At 43.1% G+C, this 19,174-nt stretch overlaps 1 protein-coding gene across 15 annotated transcripts in view; it reads left to right on the forward strand.

Annotated features, from left to right (window-relative positions):
* PHACTR1 (phosphatase and actin regulator 1) overlaps positions 1-19,174 on the forward strand; it is a 504,389-nt gene that overhangs the window by 437,905 nt on the left and 47,310 nt on the right. For all 15 annotated transcript variants that reach the window (XM_081056333.1, XM_081056322.1, XM_081056326.1 and 12 more), the window contains 2 exons: positions 3,918-4,242; positions 18,815-19,059. In XM_081056333.1, coding sequence (XP_080912459.1) covers positions 3,918-4,242; positions 18,815-19,059 — 570 coding nt within the window. The remainder of the gene's footprint in view (positions 1-3,917; positions 4,243-18,814; positions 19,060-19,174) is intronic.

The raw sequence follows: 19,174 nt of genomic DNA on the forward strand, positions 1-19,174 counted from the left end.
GAACTCTCAGCCATGGGGTCCCGGCCCTCACTGTTGCTCCAAGCGAGGCATTCTGTGGGGAATGCTGACGTGAGCGTGGGAGGAGCCAGCCAGGAGCTGGGAGAGAAAACAAGTAGCTAGTGGGAGCCCCCAAAAGCTGAGCAGAATTAAGTGGGAGTGCCCATCAGCGTTGCCCGAGCTCAGGGGAGGAAAGGCTACAAGGGGGAAGTTGAGTCTTCCTTTGTTCTTTGAAGGATGAATGTGATTTTGATCATCAGGCAGGGACAGCATTTGGGAGGGTGAGGACAATGGAGGCCCTGAAGAGGCAATGATCCAATGTGGAAACTGGCCTGACTGGAGAGGCCATAAAAGGCCAGGGAGATGTAGGGTGGTAGACGCCTGAGAGAGATGACAGGGATGACCCAGAGAGTTGCCCTTGGACTTGCAGCATTGACTGGAGTAAAGAGCCATTCATTGTGAGACCTCAAGCATGACCTGTGCTTTAGGGAGACGTCTGGACAGGGTGGGGATGGATGAGACGGCTGGAACTCTGTGATCTACACAATTGGAAGAGATGAGGTCCCAGGCTGGTGTCCCGGTCAACAGGGAACAAAACACAGCTTGTCAGGGACAGAAAGATAAAGAGATAGACAGAAATTCAGAATGACTGATCTTGTACAGCTGGCCCTGAATCATGCCTCCAGGTCACTTATAAGGAATGATTTAGTATTACGATGCCATAAAGGTATAAAAATAAGCACTGCCAAGTTTCTGAAGATGGATCTGTCTAAGCACTCCTAGGTTATCCACAAAGCTGGAGAAAAATGGGCCAATGTCCCGAAAGCCAGCAATTCCACCTGATTTTTACCCTTTTCTTAATGTTCTCTCTTTTTAGCAAATCTATGGAGCCAACAATTATTTTAAATGATTCACTTTCATTCTCTGTCCCTATTTAATTTATGACTGTGTGTAATGAAACAACCAGAAGGAAGATGCAGGCAGAAGAGGGGAAGAGCGGGTTCTCCATAGCCCCCACCTATCTTTCCTGGGGCAATGAAAGTAACCATTTCCACTCATTTGATCCGGCTGGTCATTTCTTCCTTGTCTGTGTTGATGGAATTCCTGGCATACACTTGGCTGTTTTTCTGGTGATGAAACCAAGTAAGTTGTTCTGTGGAAGTAGTGACAGGTAATACTGTGGAGGAGAATGTGCAGGAAATTAGAACTTAACAAGGTGGGTGGAACCCAATATAATCACTGTCCCTTCCTGGGCAGACAGTTCCGTGCTGCCCTCCTGGCTCTACCTTCTCCTGCGCAAGCAAATGAGCACTGACCTGCCTTAGACAGACAACTAGACCCACACATGAAAGAATCATGGGATAAGTGTTCCTGGATGAAAAACGTTAACACTTCCAGATACATTGCATTGGCTAGGTTTGTGCTAAAGCTTCCAAGAGCCATGAGTGCACCCTTCAGTAACAGGAATGGGACAAGGTGGTCAGTTCCTGGTCTCAGTCACTTTGGAATTAGCACCACTCGTTATGTTCCTGAACGTGGTTGCCTTGTATCCTGTGCATGGGTGGGGTGGGGAGAGCGACGAACAGATAAGCCTTCGGGGGAGAGCATGAGGGAGCCTTGTGGTTATGACTGGTTCACGTTTTGGTGTTGGGAAGCAATCTTATCAGGCCGCCTGGGATTATTAGGCTTTTCTGTATCTCAGCTGTCGTGGATCAGCAGTTTGGTGCCCATACACCCATAGCTGCATGATCCCAAAACTGATCCATTTTATGCTCCTATCCACCTCCTAGACGCTTGCTTTCTGGGGAAGGTGTGGATTCATCCCACACCAGAGCGTCATAGTTTCAGCTCATTCTGTCAGTGTTTTGAGCCTCTTGCTATGTGAGCTCGGCACTGTTTGAGACGTTAAGGATATAATGGCAAGTTATTCACTGTCCTTGTTCTCCAGAGGAGACAACTGTGTAAACCGGAAGCGCAGCTCTGTGTCTTCAGAGTCCAGTGCCATCATCAGTAAAAGTGAGATAATGGGGTCTACGTCACAGGCTTGTTGTGGAGATTAAATTGGTTAGACATGAAAAGCACTTAGCACAACTGGCACATAATAAGCCTGGTGTAAGTGTCAGCTCTGATGTCATGCTGACATTGTCATACCACATGCGCACAGTAGGTCCAACGGGTGCAGAATGGAAGGAGTGATGTAATCATCAAGGATAAGCCTGGTGTAAGTGTCAGCTCTGATGTCATGCTGACATTGTCATACCACATGCGCACAGTAGGTCCAACGGGTGCAGAATGGAAGGAGTGATGTAATCATCAAGGAAAGTTTTTCAGGAGAGGTCATTTTTGAGCTGGATTTTGAAGGAAGAGTAGGGATTGACCAGGAAGACAAAACAGAATATTCCAAATTAAGGGAAAGTAACAAAGGCCTAGGGGTAAGGAAACATCGGGTGGTTTGGGGAACTCAGCAGAAATGAGGCTGGATGCCTGTGGGAAATGGTGAGAAAAAGGCTGGATCCAAAGGGAAGAGGGGCCTGTGTGCTCACCTCAGGTTTCTCTGTGAAATAGAAGAGGTGATCCCTGAGGGTGGGAAGCCAGGGAAGATGGCAGCAGCCCTGATGGAGAATGTGAGGGACAAAGGCCGCCTGGTAGGAGTTAGCTGAAGGTGAAGACGGTTTTGTGGGGCAGCAAATAAGTAGAATCCCCAGGAGAAAAGCACTACATGCAGCAGGAGAGACTCTGATCAGAAGTAAGATGGGAGAGGTTGTTTCCAATTGGAGGAACCAGAGCAGACTTCACAGAAGTGAGTTGTGGACAGGAGGAGATAAACTGAACAACACACCATGGAAGCATTTGCGCTCTAGGAATGTCATTTGGGCAGGACTGTGGCAGTTAAACTGGAAAAAGGCCCACTTAGCAGACACATGGAGAAAAATCTAAGGCCTCAAAGACTAAGAGTTGGACACTGCAGTGCTGCCCCGTGAGCACCGGGTGTGAGGTTGAGACGCTTCGCCCACCTCACACGCCTGCCAGGACGTTGCTGCCTTTCCTGGCTCTGTTGTCCCAGGCAGCGTGCACCCCAGTGCTAGATGATTTCCAGGAATGTGGGGTGCAGCAGAAGACTACAAAGTCATCCCAAAGATACTCTGAGGGCTGGTCTGACACCAAGCTCCCCTTATTTTGGAGCATCTCAGAAGCTTCACTGTCACTCATAGATCAGTGGGTTGGTTGTGTACCCCTTTCGTCAGCCCCCCCTTGTGCCCATGACAGCCTCCCTACAGTTTTGAACAGTCCACCGTGGGTGCCACAGGAGTGGGCAGGTCACTGCAGCCACTGTGCTCGCACCTCGCCCCCACATGAGGTATGTGAGCCCTCTCTGTGACAGCGAATCCTCACAAAGCTTCCTCCCCGGGGGCCGATCATCCCCAGGTTACAGATGGGGGAATCGAGGGTGGCAGCATGAAAGTCACTTGTGGAGGGATATGCTTTTAGTGGACTTGGGTCTAGGGCTAGCTTCTAATCTCATGCCTGTTAGGAAGTGCCAACTGAAAGGATATGTTCACATTACAATGGCCAAATTGTAGGCATCGTGGCATATCCTGGAAGAGGTCTCTGAAGGTCCATGGGTTTCCACGAGCAGAAGAGAGCATTGAGTTCATCCCCCCTTCCTGCTGCTGGTGAGCCCCCGCCTGACAGCCGTGTGACAGACACACGCCCTACAGGCTCTAGAAGCCAGCATACTTTAGGTAGGAAACGAGACGGTGGGGGCTTGTCGAGTAGCATTCACCCTGCTGCTGTCTCCACTGGGTGCATGTTCTCACAGGGCCCCTCAATGGCCAGTGTCCCAACGTGGCCACATGCGGTGTTCTGAGTTGCTTCCAGTGCCCCCCAAACTCACATCTGTCTCTCCCCTTCTGCCGCAGATCCTGGCGCCCCTGTGAAATTGCCTTGTCTGCCAGTGAAACTGTCGCCTCCGCTACCTCCAAAGAAAGTCATGATATGTATGCCTGTAGGGGGGCCAGACCTGTCTCTGGCATCCTACGCCGCCCAGAAGAGTGGCCAGCAGGGCGGGGCCCAGCACCACCACGCGGTCCTACCGTCCCAGATCCAGATGCAGCAGCTGCAGTATGGCAGCCTGGGCCCGCACCTCCCCTCCACCGCGGGGACCCTCCCCACGCACCCCTCGGGCTGCAGGATGATAGACGAGCTGAACAGAACGCTGGCCATGACCATGCAGAGGCTGGAAAGGTGAGTGGGGTGGCGGTGAGGGCTGGAGGGCAGGGTTTGGCTGGAGAGGGGGTAGAAGAAGGGTTGGGGATTTGACCGTGATGGAGGAATGCAGGACAAGGGGGGGGGGGAAAGTTCGAAAGTCAAATCAGACCAAAATCTGAATGAAAAACATGGAAGAAAAAATTGTTGCCAATTGCCAAACTATAGAACAATCACATTTATCAGAAAGAAAAGTAACATATATATGGTGGCACTTACCGGGGGTGCCAAAAAAATGTACACATTTTAAGCGCTGTTCTCTGTGTATTACTATTTGAAGTTGAATTGAATTACAGTAGCAATGTGTAGTGTGACGTTCTCTCAAAAGATGGCGTTCATCAAATGAATGCTAGCGTCATTCATTGTGTTACAATTTTAATGCAGTTTTTTCCTTTCTTAAAATGTGTATACATTTTTTGGCACCCTCTGTATTATGTTTCCATAAGGCTTACCATTATTTTTTGAAAGCATATACACATAATCATTAATAGTAGTTGCCCCTAGGGCAGGAAGCTAGGGAGAAAAATTTTTGGTTTCTATTTCGTATTTTTCTGTACTGCTTAATTTTTTATTTTATAGGTAATACTTTTATGAAATAAAAAAGCCAATTTGAATGTAAAACAAGAAAAGATGAGAGCTGGCAGGGCAGTCGTGGAAAACCAGAGGGATGGGAAGGTGGGAAGGTGCACCCCGGTTCTTGCCGATGGAGGAAGTGGAGGACGTAGTCTGATTAGATGTGTATGAACCTCTAATATTTAGCAACAACTGATGCAGCCCTCTCTTTTGCCTGAATCTGCTTCCAATAGCATTGCTGGGAGATCTGCTAAGAGGACCCTAAGGACAGACCTTAGGATCTTTGCAAAGACCCTGCCTCCCCACCACCTAGGGAGAGCGCTCATGCTGGTTCTTCCTTCCTTTCCTGTGTGTGTGTGTGTGTGTGTGTGTGTGTGTGTGTGTGTGCGCGCGCGCGCACGCGCGTGTGTGTTCAAATACCATGCCTCCTGTGCCCAAGAGGTGGCTGAGATTCCCTACTGTGATTCCAAGGTATGTTGCTTGACCTAGTTCCTGGCTTGACAAGAAGAAAATGGCGATCTGGTGTGAAGGGTGTGTCTGAGCTGGGACCTGGAATGCCTGTCCCAGGTTAGTGGCCGCTGTAACTGGGTCCTGTGGATGAGGAAATTGCAGTCTGGGGGACCTAGCTGATCACCAGGCAGAGAGCCAGAGGCAAGATGGACACCATCTTTGTTTCCTGACACTCAGTGGCTTTCTCCCTTCCTCCTCTCAACTAGGTATTCTGTGTTTGGGAAGTTGGTCACTCCAAGGGAAGTTGCTGTCACTAGGAATTCGGACTTGATTGTGCCACATTAAAAAAAAAAAAAAAAAAAAAGCATTTGGCCCCTTGCCATCATTTTCATCTATTATTGTTAATGAGAACAATAATCATTTAAAATTTGGATGGCACTTTTTAGTCAATTACACACCTTTGTTATTGTCTTAATCCTCGTACTTCCTAGGGAGACTGAGTAAGTGGAGAAACCAAGGAAGGCTACGTGAGTTCCCCAATGCCAGCTACTCAAAGAGTGGTCCACAAACTGCGTTTCGCCATCTGCAACCAAATAGGTACAGAAATTGAGAGCAAGCCTTTACACACTTTTATAGCAATTTGACAGACTCCCTTTATGTATTGAATCTTAGTATGAAAAAGTTTCATTTTTATATATTTATTATATTTCACAAAAGTATCCATTTCTGATAGATTGAAAATTAACACGTGAAAATCAACCAACCAACCAACAAAACGGGTCCTTCCCCGTAGACTTTTTGGAAAACACTGCCCTCAGTCGGAGGTCAAGGCCATTCAAACCTGGTCTTCCTGCTGCAAATCCAGAGCTCTTTCTACTCCCGTACAACTGCTTTCCTAAAGACAGCTAACAGTCAACATAATTTCCCATCCCCACATCTACTGTCTATCCAGTCAGTTTTTATATCTCTCAGGAGCTTGAATCAATTGAAACAGATACTTGGCACAGTCTATTAGGAGGATGTTGCTAAATACATCGCCACTGAAGGCGTGCCATTTTAAAGGGTTCAGGTGAAAGTACTAACCAACACATTACACGGTTCTCCCTCGATGCAGTAATTTCTGTGTATTTGTAGAACATTTCGGTTGAGTGTAGACCAATGGATAGGTCTGTTGACCTAAACTGGGTCAGGTTCTTTGTCAAACTGAATCAAAAAGAACAAATGTGGAATGGCAGGTGGGGAGGCAGGAGGGGAGATATTGTGATAGTATGGGACGTCAGGATGGGCAGGAGGACAGCACGATCCTGGCAGCAGAGCCAAGGCCATCCCTAGGCTCTTGTTACCTCCTTTCGCTGCCTCCCCTCTCACCACGGTCATGGCACGAGGTTGTCCTGGTAGCCCACCCAGGACATAGGGAACTGATGCATACATCACTTGGACCAGATCACCCTCTAGAAAAACGGAGGCCTTCTTTCCAAACAAAGATTGAGAGATTTTTCTGATCATCCACATCGTCTTCCAGGAGTCCTGGAAGCATCTGGGAGCTGACCGAGGTCACCTGTCAGTTTAATGAGGGAACTGCCGCTGTCTCCAGTGATGTTACCCTTCTTTTTACTTTCAAAAACTTCTTCCTGTTGCCTGTCAACACGATTTCATTCTTGTTCTGAGCAAGTTTAATACAGAGGGAAACAATTATTTCTCTCTTCTCCTGGCTATTTCTAGTGACCGCACCCCGCCACCCAAAAAAAAAGAAAAACCTGCAAGAAGGAAGAAATATTACTGAACACTTAGGCATTCTGCCCAGAAAGACCCTGAGCTCTCAAAGAATGTCAGCTGTAGGGCATTAACCCAGACCTGCAGTCTGATCCTGAAGATACATTGTAGGCAACAGAAAACCCGAATGAAGAATTAAACAGTTTTAACGTCCGACTTTGAACCATAAATTTGAATAAATGAATCTTACAAATAAGAGGGACCATCTAGGAAACTAGCTTACTGTCCGCTGCAGTGTTCCTATCTACTTGTTCTTTAGTCTCTGCAAGAAAGGGGACCTCCCTAAGTCCTAAGATAGCCCACCCCGTTGTTGAGGTCTCATTATTACAAAGTTCTTTCTTATATTAAGCTAAAAATTTTACTTATTATAACCGCTCCAGTCTTATTTCTAATCTTCCTTTCCTGTGAAAGTCTTCTAAATCTTTGAACATGGCTACTATTTACTTTATGTAAGGGCTTCCCTCTTCTATGCTAGCCATCCCCAATTCATGTAATCATTCATTGAGATGGTTTTTAGACCCTTTACCATTTTGTTTTTGTTCTCCCAAGATTATTCTAAATCTGTTCTAATTTGTATGACGTTCTTAATCATTACCCTAGATGACACTAAAAAATAACATGTAGTTAGTTACAACATTGGCTCTCCAGATTTGGTGTCAGGGGTGCAGAAGGAGAGAACTAGAGACCAGCTGAAGCAAACTGAATGAGCTCCACAATTATCAAAAGTCACAGGGCTGCCCTGGGCAGCGAGCGTGCTGTGTGGCCAAGCTCGAGGCAGCCCCCATGTCATGGCTGAGTGCTTGGCTTCCAGAATCTAATTGCTAGGGTTTCAATCTCAGAGGTACCACTTCTTTTTGCCTTTGATTCTTCATCTGTAATACAGGAATGATAATTAACACCACCAACCTCGTTGGAGTTGTGTGTGAGGAACAAATGACTTCATCCAAGTCAGTCATCGTATTGGATGGCATAATAGTACGTGTCCAATAAATGGCAGTGAATAATAAACAAAATTGTTCGGCACACGAAACTTATTTCCAGTGCCCCTAAAAAGCATATTGCAAGTAGATTTGATCCATTCTTGTTGGAGATATTGTTTGTTTGTGTTAGTTTCCTCAAACTAGATTGTTTTCATTTGTTTTCTCTGCACTGATGATTCACAGCTTTTATGAAGGTGACATTTTGTTGTATCATTTCAAATATGCAATTTTTATTTTTAATGTCTGCAGTTAGCTCTGGGATCGGGTTGGCATCAATCTTGGAATCAGTCATTAATTTTCCTTTCCCATTTTAATTCAGTTGATCAGTTCTATTAGCTGAGGATTAAATTACTACCTTCAAGAATATTGAAAACAATAATAATTTCAACATTGGACAGAAGAAATTGACGTCAGTACTCCCCCAAATCCCTTCAATCTTTACAAGTCTGTTATTCCATAATTATTTTTAGGCCTTTCAAAGAGCACAATTCATTCATTATCCTAGTGTGAATACATATCATGGTGACAATTACTTTTTGTCATGTGACCTCAAGGGTCACAGGAAATTTTCAAGACTAATCCCTGACCCTACACTAGATGATTCCCGAGGGTTTCTTTTAGCCGTAACAGACTGACATAATTACTGCATTGGCTTATGTTACTAATGTTTCTACCTGCAAATAAGAGTGTTTCCTAGTGATAAGCTGAGGTGCATTAGTACCCCCGCAAGAATAAAAACTCTGAGTACCTAAGTGTTTTTGAATGTGAAGTGGCATTTCTATGAAGTTCAGAATTTTGTTCATTGTCATACAAATGGCATACATTTTTAAATGAAATGGGTTTCCAGGGAAAGATTCTTTTTTTTATATTGAGGACCGTCTTTTTAAAATCTCATGCAATTCTGGTTAGACATTTGTCCTTGACCCTTTGAAGTCAGAGTTTTGTCAGGCTTTTACTTCAGGTCAGCACATAGATTTTAAAGCATGCATTTATCATCTATCTGTAAGTAGCTCCCTGTAGATGCTATTTTGTAGTTTCACTGCTATTCCAAGGGGCATGATGAGATTTCAGTGCGAGGTATTGTCACTGAGCAAGACAGATTCTCCTCTGCAAGGTGGTGAGCAAACTCGTTAGAGGAAGGTTAAGGTGTGACTATACAAACCATTAACGTCTTAAGAGGATTTTTTTAAAAAAACGTGTTTTCAAAAAAGAGAATCTGTGCCTGAATTCCTATAGGTACATCAGATAAACCCTGCCTTGCCCAATGCATAAATATTAATTCTTTGATCCTCTTGGAAACCATTGTCCAGGAAGATTTTGTAGGCCCAAAGTATAAAAACCCTAAAGGAAGTGTTCTAATAAATTAGTGAATAATATCCATAATAACTGGTTTACGATGAATTGCCAGTGTTTAAGTACATCCCTAAGTAAAACAGCAACCCCCAGCATTGACATTTATAAAGCACAACACAACCAGCATTATCCTCTGATCCTGCAGGAGCCTAGGAGGTGGGCAAGTAGGTTTCTCCACTGAAATGATGAAGAACCAAAGACCTAGATGAATAACGACTGCACGGCCCAGTTGGGACTCAAACGTAGAACTCCTCCTTCCACATCCTGCCCTCCTGGCACCACCATCCATCCAAGCGGACCTAGCACGTTCGCTGATGTCTTGGGGTGAAGTCATGTGGAAAAGCCGCCACTGTTTGGTTCCTCCATCAGAAATGAAGAATTCTGGGGAGTGGGGGGAGGGGAAGCTGTTGGTCAGACTCTGTACAGTTTTATTCATCACATCTAAACCCCAGACAATATTTCAGAAATGTGGGTCATTGGTCCCTGCAAGGACAGAAAGGGTAGTGAATGAATTAATTTAAATTCATTACCACTGCTGGGGAAAAACAAAAAAGCTCAAAGCACATTCTCTACTTAGGGAAGCTCATTGCCCTGGTCTATATATAGCAGGACATCATTTCCTGCTGACTAATGTCCAACAAAAAAACAAAAACTCTAATGTCCAGTGTCTTATCTCAGGAGGCTAATCCTAGGCCATGATAAAAAAACACAATGGGTGCCTGCATTCCTAAAATGAAGCTGATTAACTATTTTCTTGGGTTTCCGTGGTTATTTCTGTCATTTTTCAGCCTCCGGCACTACAATTTGTAGCATAATTTCTCACACGTTTTGGATCTCCAAGAAGAAAACATCTGATTGTTCACTTTCCTCTCTGAAAACTCTGTTCATAACTCGTGCAGACTAAGTTACAAAAGCTGATCCTCTTGAAGTTTAATTTCATTTTCAGTGTCATATTTGATAATAAACCTAAGTAATAAATTTTCTCTGTCCTTTGAGGAAATTAATGTCTATTCAATGGTTGCATTTGAAATCAGATACCAGAAAGCAACATCCCTTTATTACACACTCTTCTTTGAAAATGATGGTGAAATGGTTCCCAAGTATTTTCAATGAAGATTAAGGATTTAAAATATACAGTGATTTTTAATTTCAAAACCCGCCCTTGATTCCCCACAAGAGTGTCAAAGGTGTTGGATAGCCTATAATTCCCACCCATTTTTGAGTCATATGTCAACCATGCTTCTGCTGATTACCACATAATGCAGATAAGCAATGGTTAGAAAGCTCCCTTAAAAAGGGACCAACTGTTATAATGACCCTGAAATGTTGTAGATGTCTCAGCAGTCATGTCTTTATGAATTATAAGCTGCTTCTCCCTCACCAGTAACGGACATGAAAGGTAAAGTCTAGGGATTCCTTAGAAACATGTGACCATTTAAACAGTCGAAAATGGGGGGAGGCAGAATGGGGACCTAAGAGGTGCCATTGTAGTCTCAATCTATGTGTCTCCTACTTGGGTTAGTAAAGTCAGAGAAGAGAGTTGAATTTTCCAAACGGAAGACTCATTAAATGTTATCCTTGATGGAGACTGGACAGAGAGAATAAAGCTTTCTATTTCTCTGACGTCCTGGGGTCATAATGAAGAAGAGAGTTTGAAATGCATGCTTTTTACCAATTTAGTAGGACAGCCATTTCGCTCTCAAGCTTTCTGAACCCTTTCGTCTTTAGTGTGTCTCTTTTAAGTAACAGGCCTCCTGTTTTAGGTAAACTTCTATTTATTCTTCCCCATTTATTCATTTTTCATGAGGAAGCTATTCGGGCTTTCCATCCTCTGAGGGAAACAGCTAGGACAAACCAATATCCACGCCCTGGCGAGCTTACCTTTTAGTGATAGTGACAGATGATCAACCAATGAATATGTTATACACTGTAAGGTGGGAACAGGGTAGTGAAGAAAGATAAAGCAAGGGACGAGGAGCAGCTAATGGCGATGCCTTTCTTTCCTCAAGGAAATACAGCATCAATGTGGCCACAATAAACCCACTCCATTCTCCTTCTATTGACAACACTTCAGCATCCAAGGCTGGATTATCCAGCTTGGTAATTATTCTCTCCTCTTCCTTGTATTCTGTTCTCTCTGCACCCCTACTCACCCCCAGCCACATGCTATCCACACTAAAACTGTTGTGCTACTCAAGTCTGGAATGCAAACCTGCCTCTGTGTTCCATAATAGTCTCTGATTTTGGGACTCTTCACAGCAACATTTATAGCAGAAGAGGAGTTGGGTTCTGTTCTTGCTTTCCATGACACAGATAATTATTCCATGTTTTTTTGAATTTGTGGTGGGAATTGCATTTCATAGGCAGTAAGTACATACACCAGAAAATATGCTGAGGATTCTCTGGGAGAAGGGCATAATTAATGGAAAGAGCGCAGGCCCGGGAATGAGAAGACCCATAGTCACATCCTTGCTGGGATCACTTCACTTATTTTCTCGGAAACTTAATATCGCCATTCATAAAAATAATAATGCCCTTCCTAACTTTGCCAGTTTTTGTGGAGATTAAATGAGATAATGAACATTTTACAAAGCACTTTTTTCGGACCCGTAAAGGACCATGTGTGTTAGCTATTGTAGTTGTTTGGAAAGATGCCTGCTCCTTCATTCTGGGCTGTGGAGCCCTCTTGTATATTGAATAGAATGGAAATTTTCCAAAATGGTGCAACTGTCCAACATCTTGTGAATGTGATGGAATACTCTTAGGATTTGCACACTCATCCCTTTAATTTGTCAGGAAAATTACATCATTTGGAGCTACCTAGACGGGGAGCAGAATCTCATCATTGTTCCCCCTGTAGAATAATTTAAGGTCTTTAATGTTTATTTAAATTCATTATGGAATGTCATAAAGAAAGAAATCTTATAGTTCTCTTCTGCTTCACCTTACAAAGCAGCCTAACTCTGGACAGTCTTAACTGGAGTGGCCTGACAGCCTGTGAGTGTAGAATTGGAAAATAATAACCTCAACGCGCTCTCTGTTACATCTTCTGTGCTCACACAGCTCACGTAGGTCCCACGGCATACTTCCTTGCATAGATCTCTGTGCCTCAGCTCTTTGGATTACCTTCTTCGGAAAAAACTCCAGATCACTATTTCCAAAACCTTAATTCCTCTTTCACAAGGATTTTTTTCCCTGCACCAGCAAGACTCAAGGGTCAGGGATCATTGTTTTAGTGACTTAAATGATGGGAAATGTAGTATGACCTATACTGATTCCAAGAGACTTCAGTTCAAATATTGAGTTGACGTTTCCATCATTTCCAAAACCATTCACAAAAATAGAACTGGGATATGAAGATAATTAATAATCAGCCTCTGTCTTTGAGAAGTTTATAGACAATAGGGTCAGGGGGTAAATGCTTAGACACATAATTACAACATAATGTGACAGGTATTGGAACAGAGGTGAGAACAGAGACTGTAGAAGCACAGAGAAGGGGCTCATTTCCATTGGAAAAATCAGAAAAGGCTGCTCAAAAGAAATGGCATTTGAGCTATTCCTGAAGGGTGAGTAGAATGCTTCAGGCCAAACTCTGAGGGCATAGCTCTGAGGCGGAACGATGGCAGGAGCAGAGGGAAGAGGCAGGAAAGTCCACAGTGTGCTTGGGAAATGGCAGGTGGCAGGCTGTGGCTGAAACACTTGGCATACAGTAAAAAATGGCATACAGATCGTGAGGTGCCCTCTACTCCATGCCAAAGAGGATGGAATTTATCCAGTTTACAGTGAGACCCTTCAGTGGTCTTAATAGCGAGAATTGAATGATCAGACCTATTTGACAGCAGTAAAGAGAAGGCTGAGTGGTGGTGGGGAGAAGAGAAGACTCTAGAAAAGGTCTGGAGCCATTGCGGGACTGCACAAGTTGTGGTATAGTGACATCCTTGAGAGATCAGGTTCGACAGTCCTACTGCCTCTGTTCAACAATGCCTTCATCCCTCCAGCTGTGACCTTGGTCACGTGCCTCATTTTTCCTCTCTAAAATGGCGGGATCAAGGTAGTATCTTCTAATAGGGTTGTTGTGAGGCCTAAATGAATCAATACATGGCACAGCGTGAGCATTTAAAAATGTTAACTTTTATCATCATTTTTCGAGTATACAGTAATCCAGTATGAGTCAAGGAGTAAAATTGTTAACTTTTATCATCGTTACGTACAGTAGTCCTATAAAGGTTAAGGAAAGCTCCATATAGGTTAGGATGGGGGACTTTATGTTTACCTCACGTTTTGGTACCTAGTCAGCCACCAGGAGGAGAAAGTGAACACAACCCACGTGCAAGGAGAGCCACTTGAATTCCAAGTAAACTAAATGCCTAATTTCAAAGAGTTTTGACGTAAATGGTCTAGAATAGATCCGATTACATGAGTCAGCTTTTCCTCAGGGAGTTTGACAGGTACTGTGGAAAATGTGGTGACTCTTTCAGGCCACTAGGGTGTCATTTTGTAAATCACTAATCTGGGCGACATAATGAGAAAAGCTGTTTCACTCAAGAGTCAGCTTGGAGCTCCTGTGTTAATGGGGTAACTACTCTGGGACGAGAGCAGGGCTGCAAATAACTTACTCAGTGGAACTCTAATAGTATCACATTGTTGATACAGCCCTCAAAGTGACAGCCTAAGACACAAGTCGGGAACTTGGGAGATTGAATCTGGACAGTTCATCATTCCCAAATCCTGCAGATTCCTGATAGTACCAAAGTTGCTTTAGAAAAGACTCACGTGGTACAACTCTGAGAATGCAGCACGTGGCAAAGCCATTGTGGATACTCTAGGCCTATGGTTTCCAAATGGGCAATTTTGCCCCCTGGAAAACATTTGCACATGTCTGGTGATATTTTGGGTTGTCACAACTAGAGGAGATACTAAGATACTATTGCTTAAGATGAAGCTACATTAGTATGTAAGTTTTTGTAAGTGTTGATATAAAAATACAAAGTAAATGATAATGTAATGGACCTCAAATATGGCACCGACAAAAAAAAGAAAAAGTAAGGAGTGTGAGTATAATTTCCTAGCCTAAACCAGTATTTCCTGGTTTAGGCTAGGAGTCAGAAAACTTTTTCTGTAAAGAACCACAGAGTAAATATTTGAGGCTCTCTTGCAACTACTGAACTCTGGCATTTTGGGTCAAAAGCCGCCATGACAGTAGATAAAACAGGTGAGTCCTCTAAGCATTTTTACCATGGTAATCCACTGTCTGAGTCCTTTAAACTCAGTGCCCCAGCTCTGGCCTGACCATAGCAGGCAAGGACACTATTACGTACCCTGGTTAGTAAGATTTAAAATATTTATAAAATAATAACGCACCTTTTTTACATGTTGACAAGGCATGATCTCTCTACTTTGCGTGTGTATAGTTAGTGAGGCTTACGTTTCATCAAAGTACGCAACCTTACAGGTAGCACACTTCGATTTTTGGATATAGCATATTGAAACAGAGTGGCTTTGAATTCCCTCCTTCCTTTGCTATCTGTGTTCTCATAGGCCTACTTATTATCCTCTCGGAGGCTCTATTTCCTGCTTAATAAAATGAGGATAATGACATCTCTCCTGCAGAGTTGTCGTAAAGATGGAATGAGATACTGGATGTGAATGTTTCTAGAACAGTAGAGGACATATTCAATCCATGTTTGCTTTGTTCACTCTCTCATTCTCTACCTCAGTTTTTCCACCTATGTGATGAGGATGCTATTTTGTTATTAAGTCATTGGTAAAAGTGCCACCCAAGTCAGGGGCCCCCCGTAGCCTTGCAACATACCACCAGATGCCTCCTTGAAAATTAAAAAAAAGATCTCTTAATACCCTTCGAATAGTATGTGTCAACCACTTACAAATGCGCCTAAGTGTCAGTGATTCCAGCCCATGTTTCTTTCATTCGGCAAAAACAATAAGCAATTACTGAGTGTCCACTTTGTGTCAGACATGGTCCTGGCACCTGCTACGAACATGAAGTAGATGTGGTCCCTGTCCCTCAGGGAGCTTACAGCTTCATTGGGAAAGAAAAAATAGTAAGTAAACAGATGTTCACAGTTTTCATAATTGTGGGATCTCCCAAGAACATAGGCAACATGTTCCCTGAGACAAGTATAAAAAGATAAATAGAAACCGTGAAGGTGAAGGTGAAGGTGGGATGGGAGCACATTCAAGGCCAAGAGCGTGCAGTGAATGACCAAGGGGTATGTTATGTGGAGACAGACGCCAGATTCATAATATGGGTCAGATTGTGCAAATCATTGCCTGTCATGCTGTGTTTTAATGACTGTGTCTAGGCTAATGGTTTTCACTTTTCTTTAGTAGTGAGACCTTTTATGTAGAGCCGGTCTTCTAAGTGACAACTCCACTATGTAAAACCAGCGTTACTAAGACTGATGTGCAGCTGTGTGTTCCCCTTCCTGCCCACAACCATCGGAGTGGAGGCCAAATGTAATAAGTTTCTACATTTAAGTTGGTTTAATTCTTTGCTTCGAATAGTGTAGCTCGTGATGTGTTAACTGGGTTTTCCATTTGTGTCACTCCTGGAGCACTGGTTTTGCAGATAGTGAGGACATTCAGAGTTCTAATGGGTGAGACGACTAGATCTGAGTTTCAGAAAGTTGCTCTGACAACTGAATGTTTTGAAACCACTTGGAAGGTCAGTTCTATAAATAACAAGTGAGGGTCTCACTTGAGGGTACGGCCAATGGGACACTTCGCATGCACCAGCCCTACAAGAAAGGTGAGGTTTACCCGAATGAGCAGTCGAGTAAGCTGAGGCTCAGAGAGGTTAAATAATTTGACAAATGTCAAAAGATAGTAAGTGGTAAAACTTGGACTCGAATTTATATGTTGATTCCTCAAACTGAGGTCCCATAATAACTTTCCTAGCCTCCTCAGCTAACTCTTCACTCTCATTTGTCTTTTCTTGCTCTCCTGTACTTCTCCAGAGTTACCAGATGAATGGGATCATATGGGTGTTTGTCTTTCTTCCTCTCATCAGCTTCCCTGACAGAGTTGGCAGTCAATCGATACTTATTAATAGAATATTGTAAACCCCTTTTGGTGGAGTCACCTAGCTTCTTTGAAAACAACTTCATCCTTATGGGAAATTAGACATCCTATCGCTTGCTAGATTCACACTTCAGGATGATAACCTGATTGCCCAGGCGGGGTTGCCAACTGTTTCTGTAGCGCCCCCAACAGGCAGCCATGATCACCATGGCTGGTCCCTATTTTATAAGGCTGGTAGCATGATATCTAATACCTGCCTAAGCACCTGGGGGGTCAGCCTTAGAATCCCATTCTACTCAAAGTTTCACGCTTCCCATGTGTCCTTGAGGGAGGAGAAACCAGTCTCCTGTTTATCACAAACTGCCTGTATGTTGTTTTTTTAATTTTCCTTTGCATGATATTTCTCCTTTTGCCATCCTCCTGCGAGTTTGGAGCCTTCTACCTTAAGGAACTTTCTGGTTTCCAACTTTTGTTTTCCCTCCAAAAATTTTTGCTACCACACATGAATATCTATCTATTGGCTACTTTTTATTCCTCACACCTAATACTCCTTTGTATTTGCCTTTGTAGGAACCATTGCTAATTAATCAATAAATGAGCGAGAGGTGAAGGCTGGGGTGGGGCAAAACATGAGCCATGGAATTACATTTTTGCCTCTTCCATCCTTACTTCCTTTAATACCCAATCTAGGCAGAGTTGGAACACAGTGCATGTTGTTGCCTGGTGGAAGGGCCGCCTTGCGAGGTGGGGCAGTAGCAGGCACCTTTTAGTCGACTGTTGTATTTGTCACCCCAGAGACTATCTATCATGGACTCCCCTTTCCTGGTCTCACTGCCATTTGTATTAAACTCAGTGGGAAATGGGCCCCTACAACTGCTAATGTCTAATAAGATGCTATATTTTTATAAATACTGATTTAATCTTACTCCATAGTTGAAGAGGTGTTTTTTTTAAGTTGATTGAGTTCAATACCTTGAAAATCAGAGCTCATAATGTGTTAACTAGATTTTCCATTTGTGTCACTGAAGAGTTATGTGAAAAATACAAAGAGCAAAGCAGCCCTTTGGAAACAATGGAATGAAGAAAGTTAATTGACTTTAAATTAGAACGGCAATAATTTAAAGCATAATTGAAAGTTTCAGAGGACACTATCATGCTTTCATATGTCATGAGTAAGAGTTTCCTTTTGGATAAAGATTCTAATGTAAAATTTATCGATATATAGTATAACCTCACATTCTGTTATTTTATGAATGTCAAGTACTTTTGGATGGTAAATGCATTGAGTTTGCTATATTTAGAAATGCCTTAAATGAAAGATATAAATTCTACTTCCAGTTAATCTGAAAAAGAATTATAAAAATTTAACTATGTGTTTCTGGCCCATTATTCTTGCTGGACTTCATACAGAGCCTGTCATAAAAAAGGATTCTAAATTGATCGTGGAGCCTAGGTTAGACTCTATTAATAAAACAACTTTTATTTTCTTTTTTTTTTGATATTCTGCATTTCCTAATTTTCCTACAAGGAACTTATATGGCTTTTATTTATGGAGCAAATCATTTTTAATTAAGAAATATATTTTACCTGAGTTGACTTGACGTAAGGGGTGAAACCAAGAATATCGTCATCATTGCTTCCTGGAAAATTGACCTACAAAAAAACCAGACTGTCATTACCTGTGGCTGCTGAGGGTCTGGTACCATCCTTAGGAGAGAACTTTCTCTGTCATCCTTGGAACGTGTCCATCCTGATGTTCACATATGGGTCCCCGGCATCTCCATCCATGACATTTCAAACAGTCTATACCACACTCAGTCCCTGGCAGTCACACTGCATGTAGCTTTCAAAGCTAGAATCCCATGCATTATCTTTTTCTTTCCTGGATCTCTAGCTTCACCATCAAATTAATCCTTTGACTCCTCCTATGAGATATGTAGGCAAATGAACTTTCCTTTGGTACTTGGAGATATGGATCTTATCCAGAAATATTTGTGGAGTGAAAGTTCATTTTATTTGTAATTTTGTGTTTTTTTTTTTTAATTTTGGTAAAGACACAGGACAAAAAAAATTACCATTTTAGCCATTTTAAAGTACATAGTTCAGTGACATTAAGTATGTTCACATTGCTGTGCTAGCATCACCACCATCCACCCACAGGGAATTAGAATTCTCATTTCCTATTCCATGCTGCTCCCACCATCAGAAAACTCTGCTGTCCTAAAATGTTTGGCTGGAAGATGAGAAATGAGATCTCCATTGCCCTGCAGACCCTTTGTCTCTTAAAACTGGACAATTGAGTATTAAAAATGTTCTGACGCACTTATATGACATGTTAGCCAGAATGAGTGTGTTCTTTCTTCCTTCTCTTAAAACAGCTCTGAGCAGCGGGTCCCCTGTTCCACTTCTTACCACAGCTCTGGTTTGCACTCGAGTGACGGTGTCACAAAAGCAGGACCTTTGGGCCTTCCGGAAATAAGACAAGTGCCAACTGTTGTGATTGAATGTGATGACAATAAAGAAAATGTGCCTCATGAATCAGACTATGAAGACTCTTCTTGCCTCTACACACGAGAGGAGGAAGAGGAAGAGGACGAGGACGATGACAGCTCTCTGTATACCAGTGCGTGTGTCCAAAGTCTTCGAGGAGGGTGGGGGACTTTGGCTCGTGGCAGAGTACTAACGGAGCTGCCCAATACTCTGGTTCTAATCCAGGGCCAGTGTCAAGTGGCCCCGGG

This window comes from Rhinolophus hipposideros (genome assembly GCF_964194185.1).
Source record: "Rhinolophus hipposideros genome assembly, chromosome: 8".
In the NCBI taxonomy this organism is placed as follows: Eukaryota; Metazoa; Chordata; class Mammalia; order Chiroptera; family Rhinolophidae; genus Rhinolophus; species Rhinolophus hipposideros.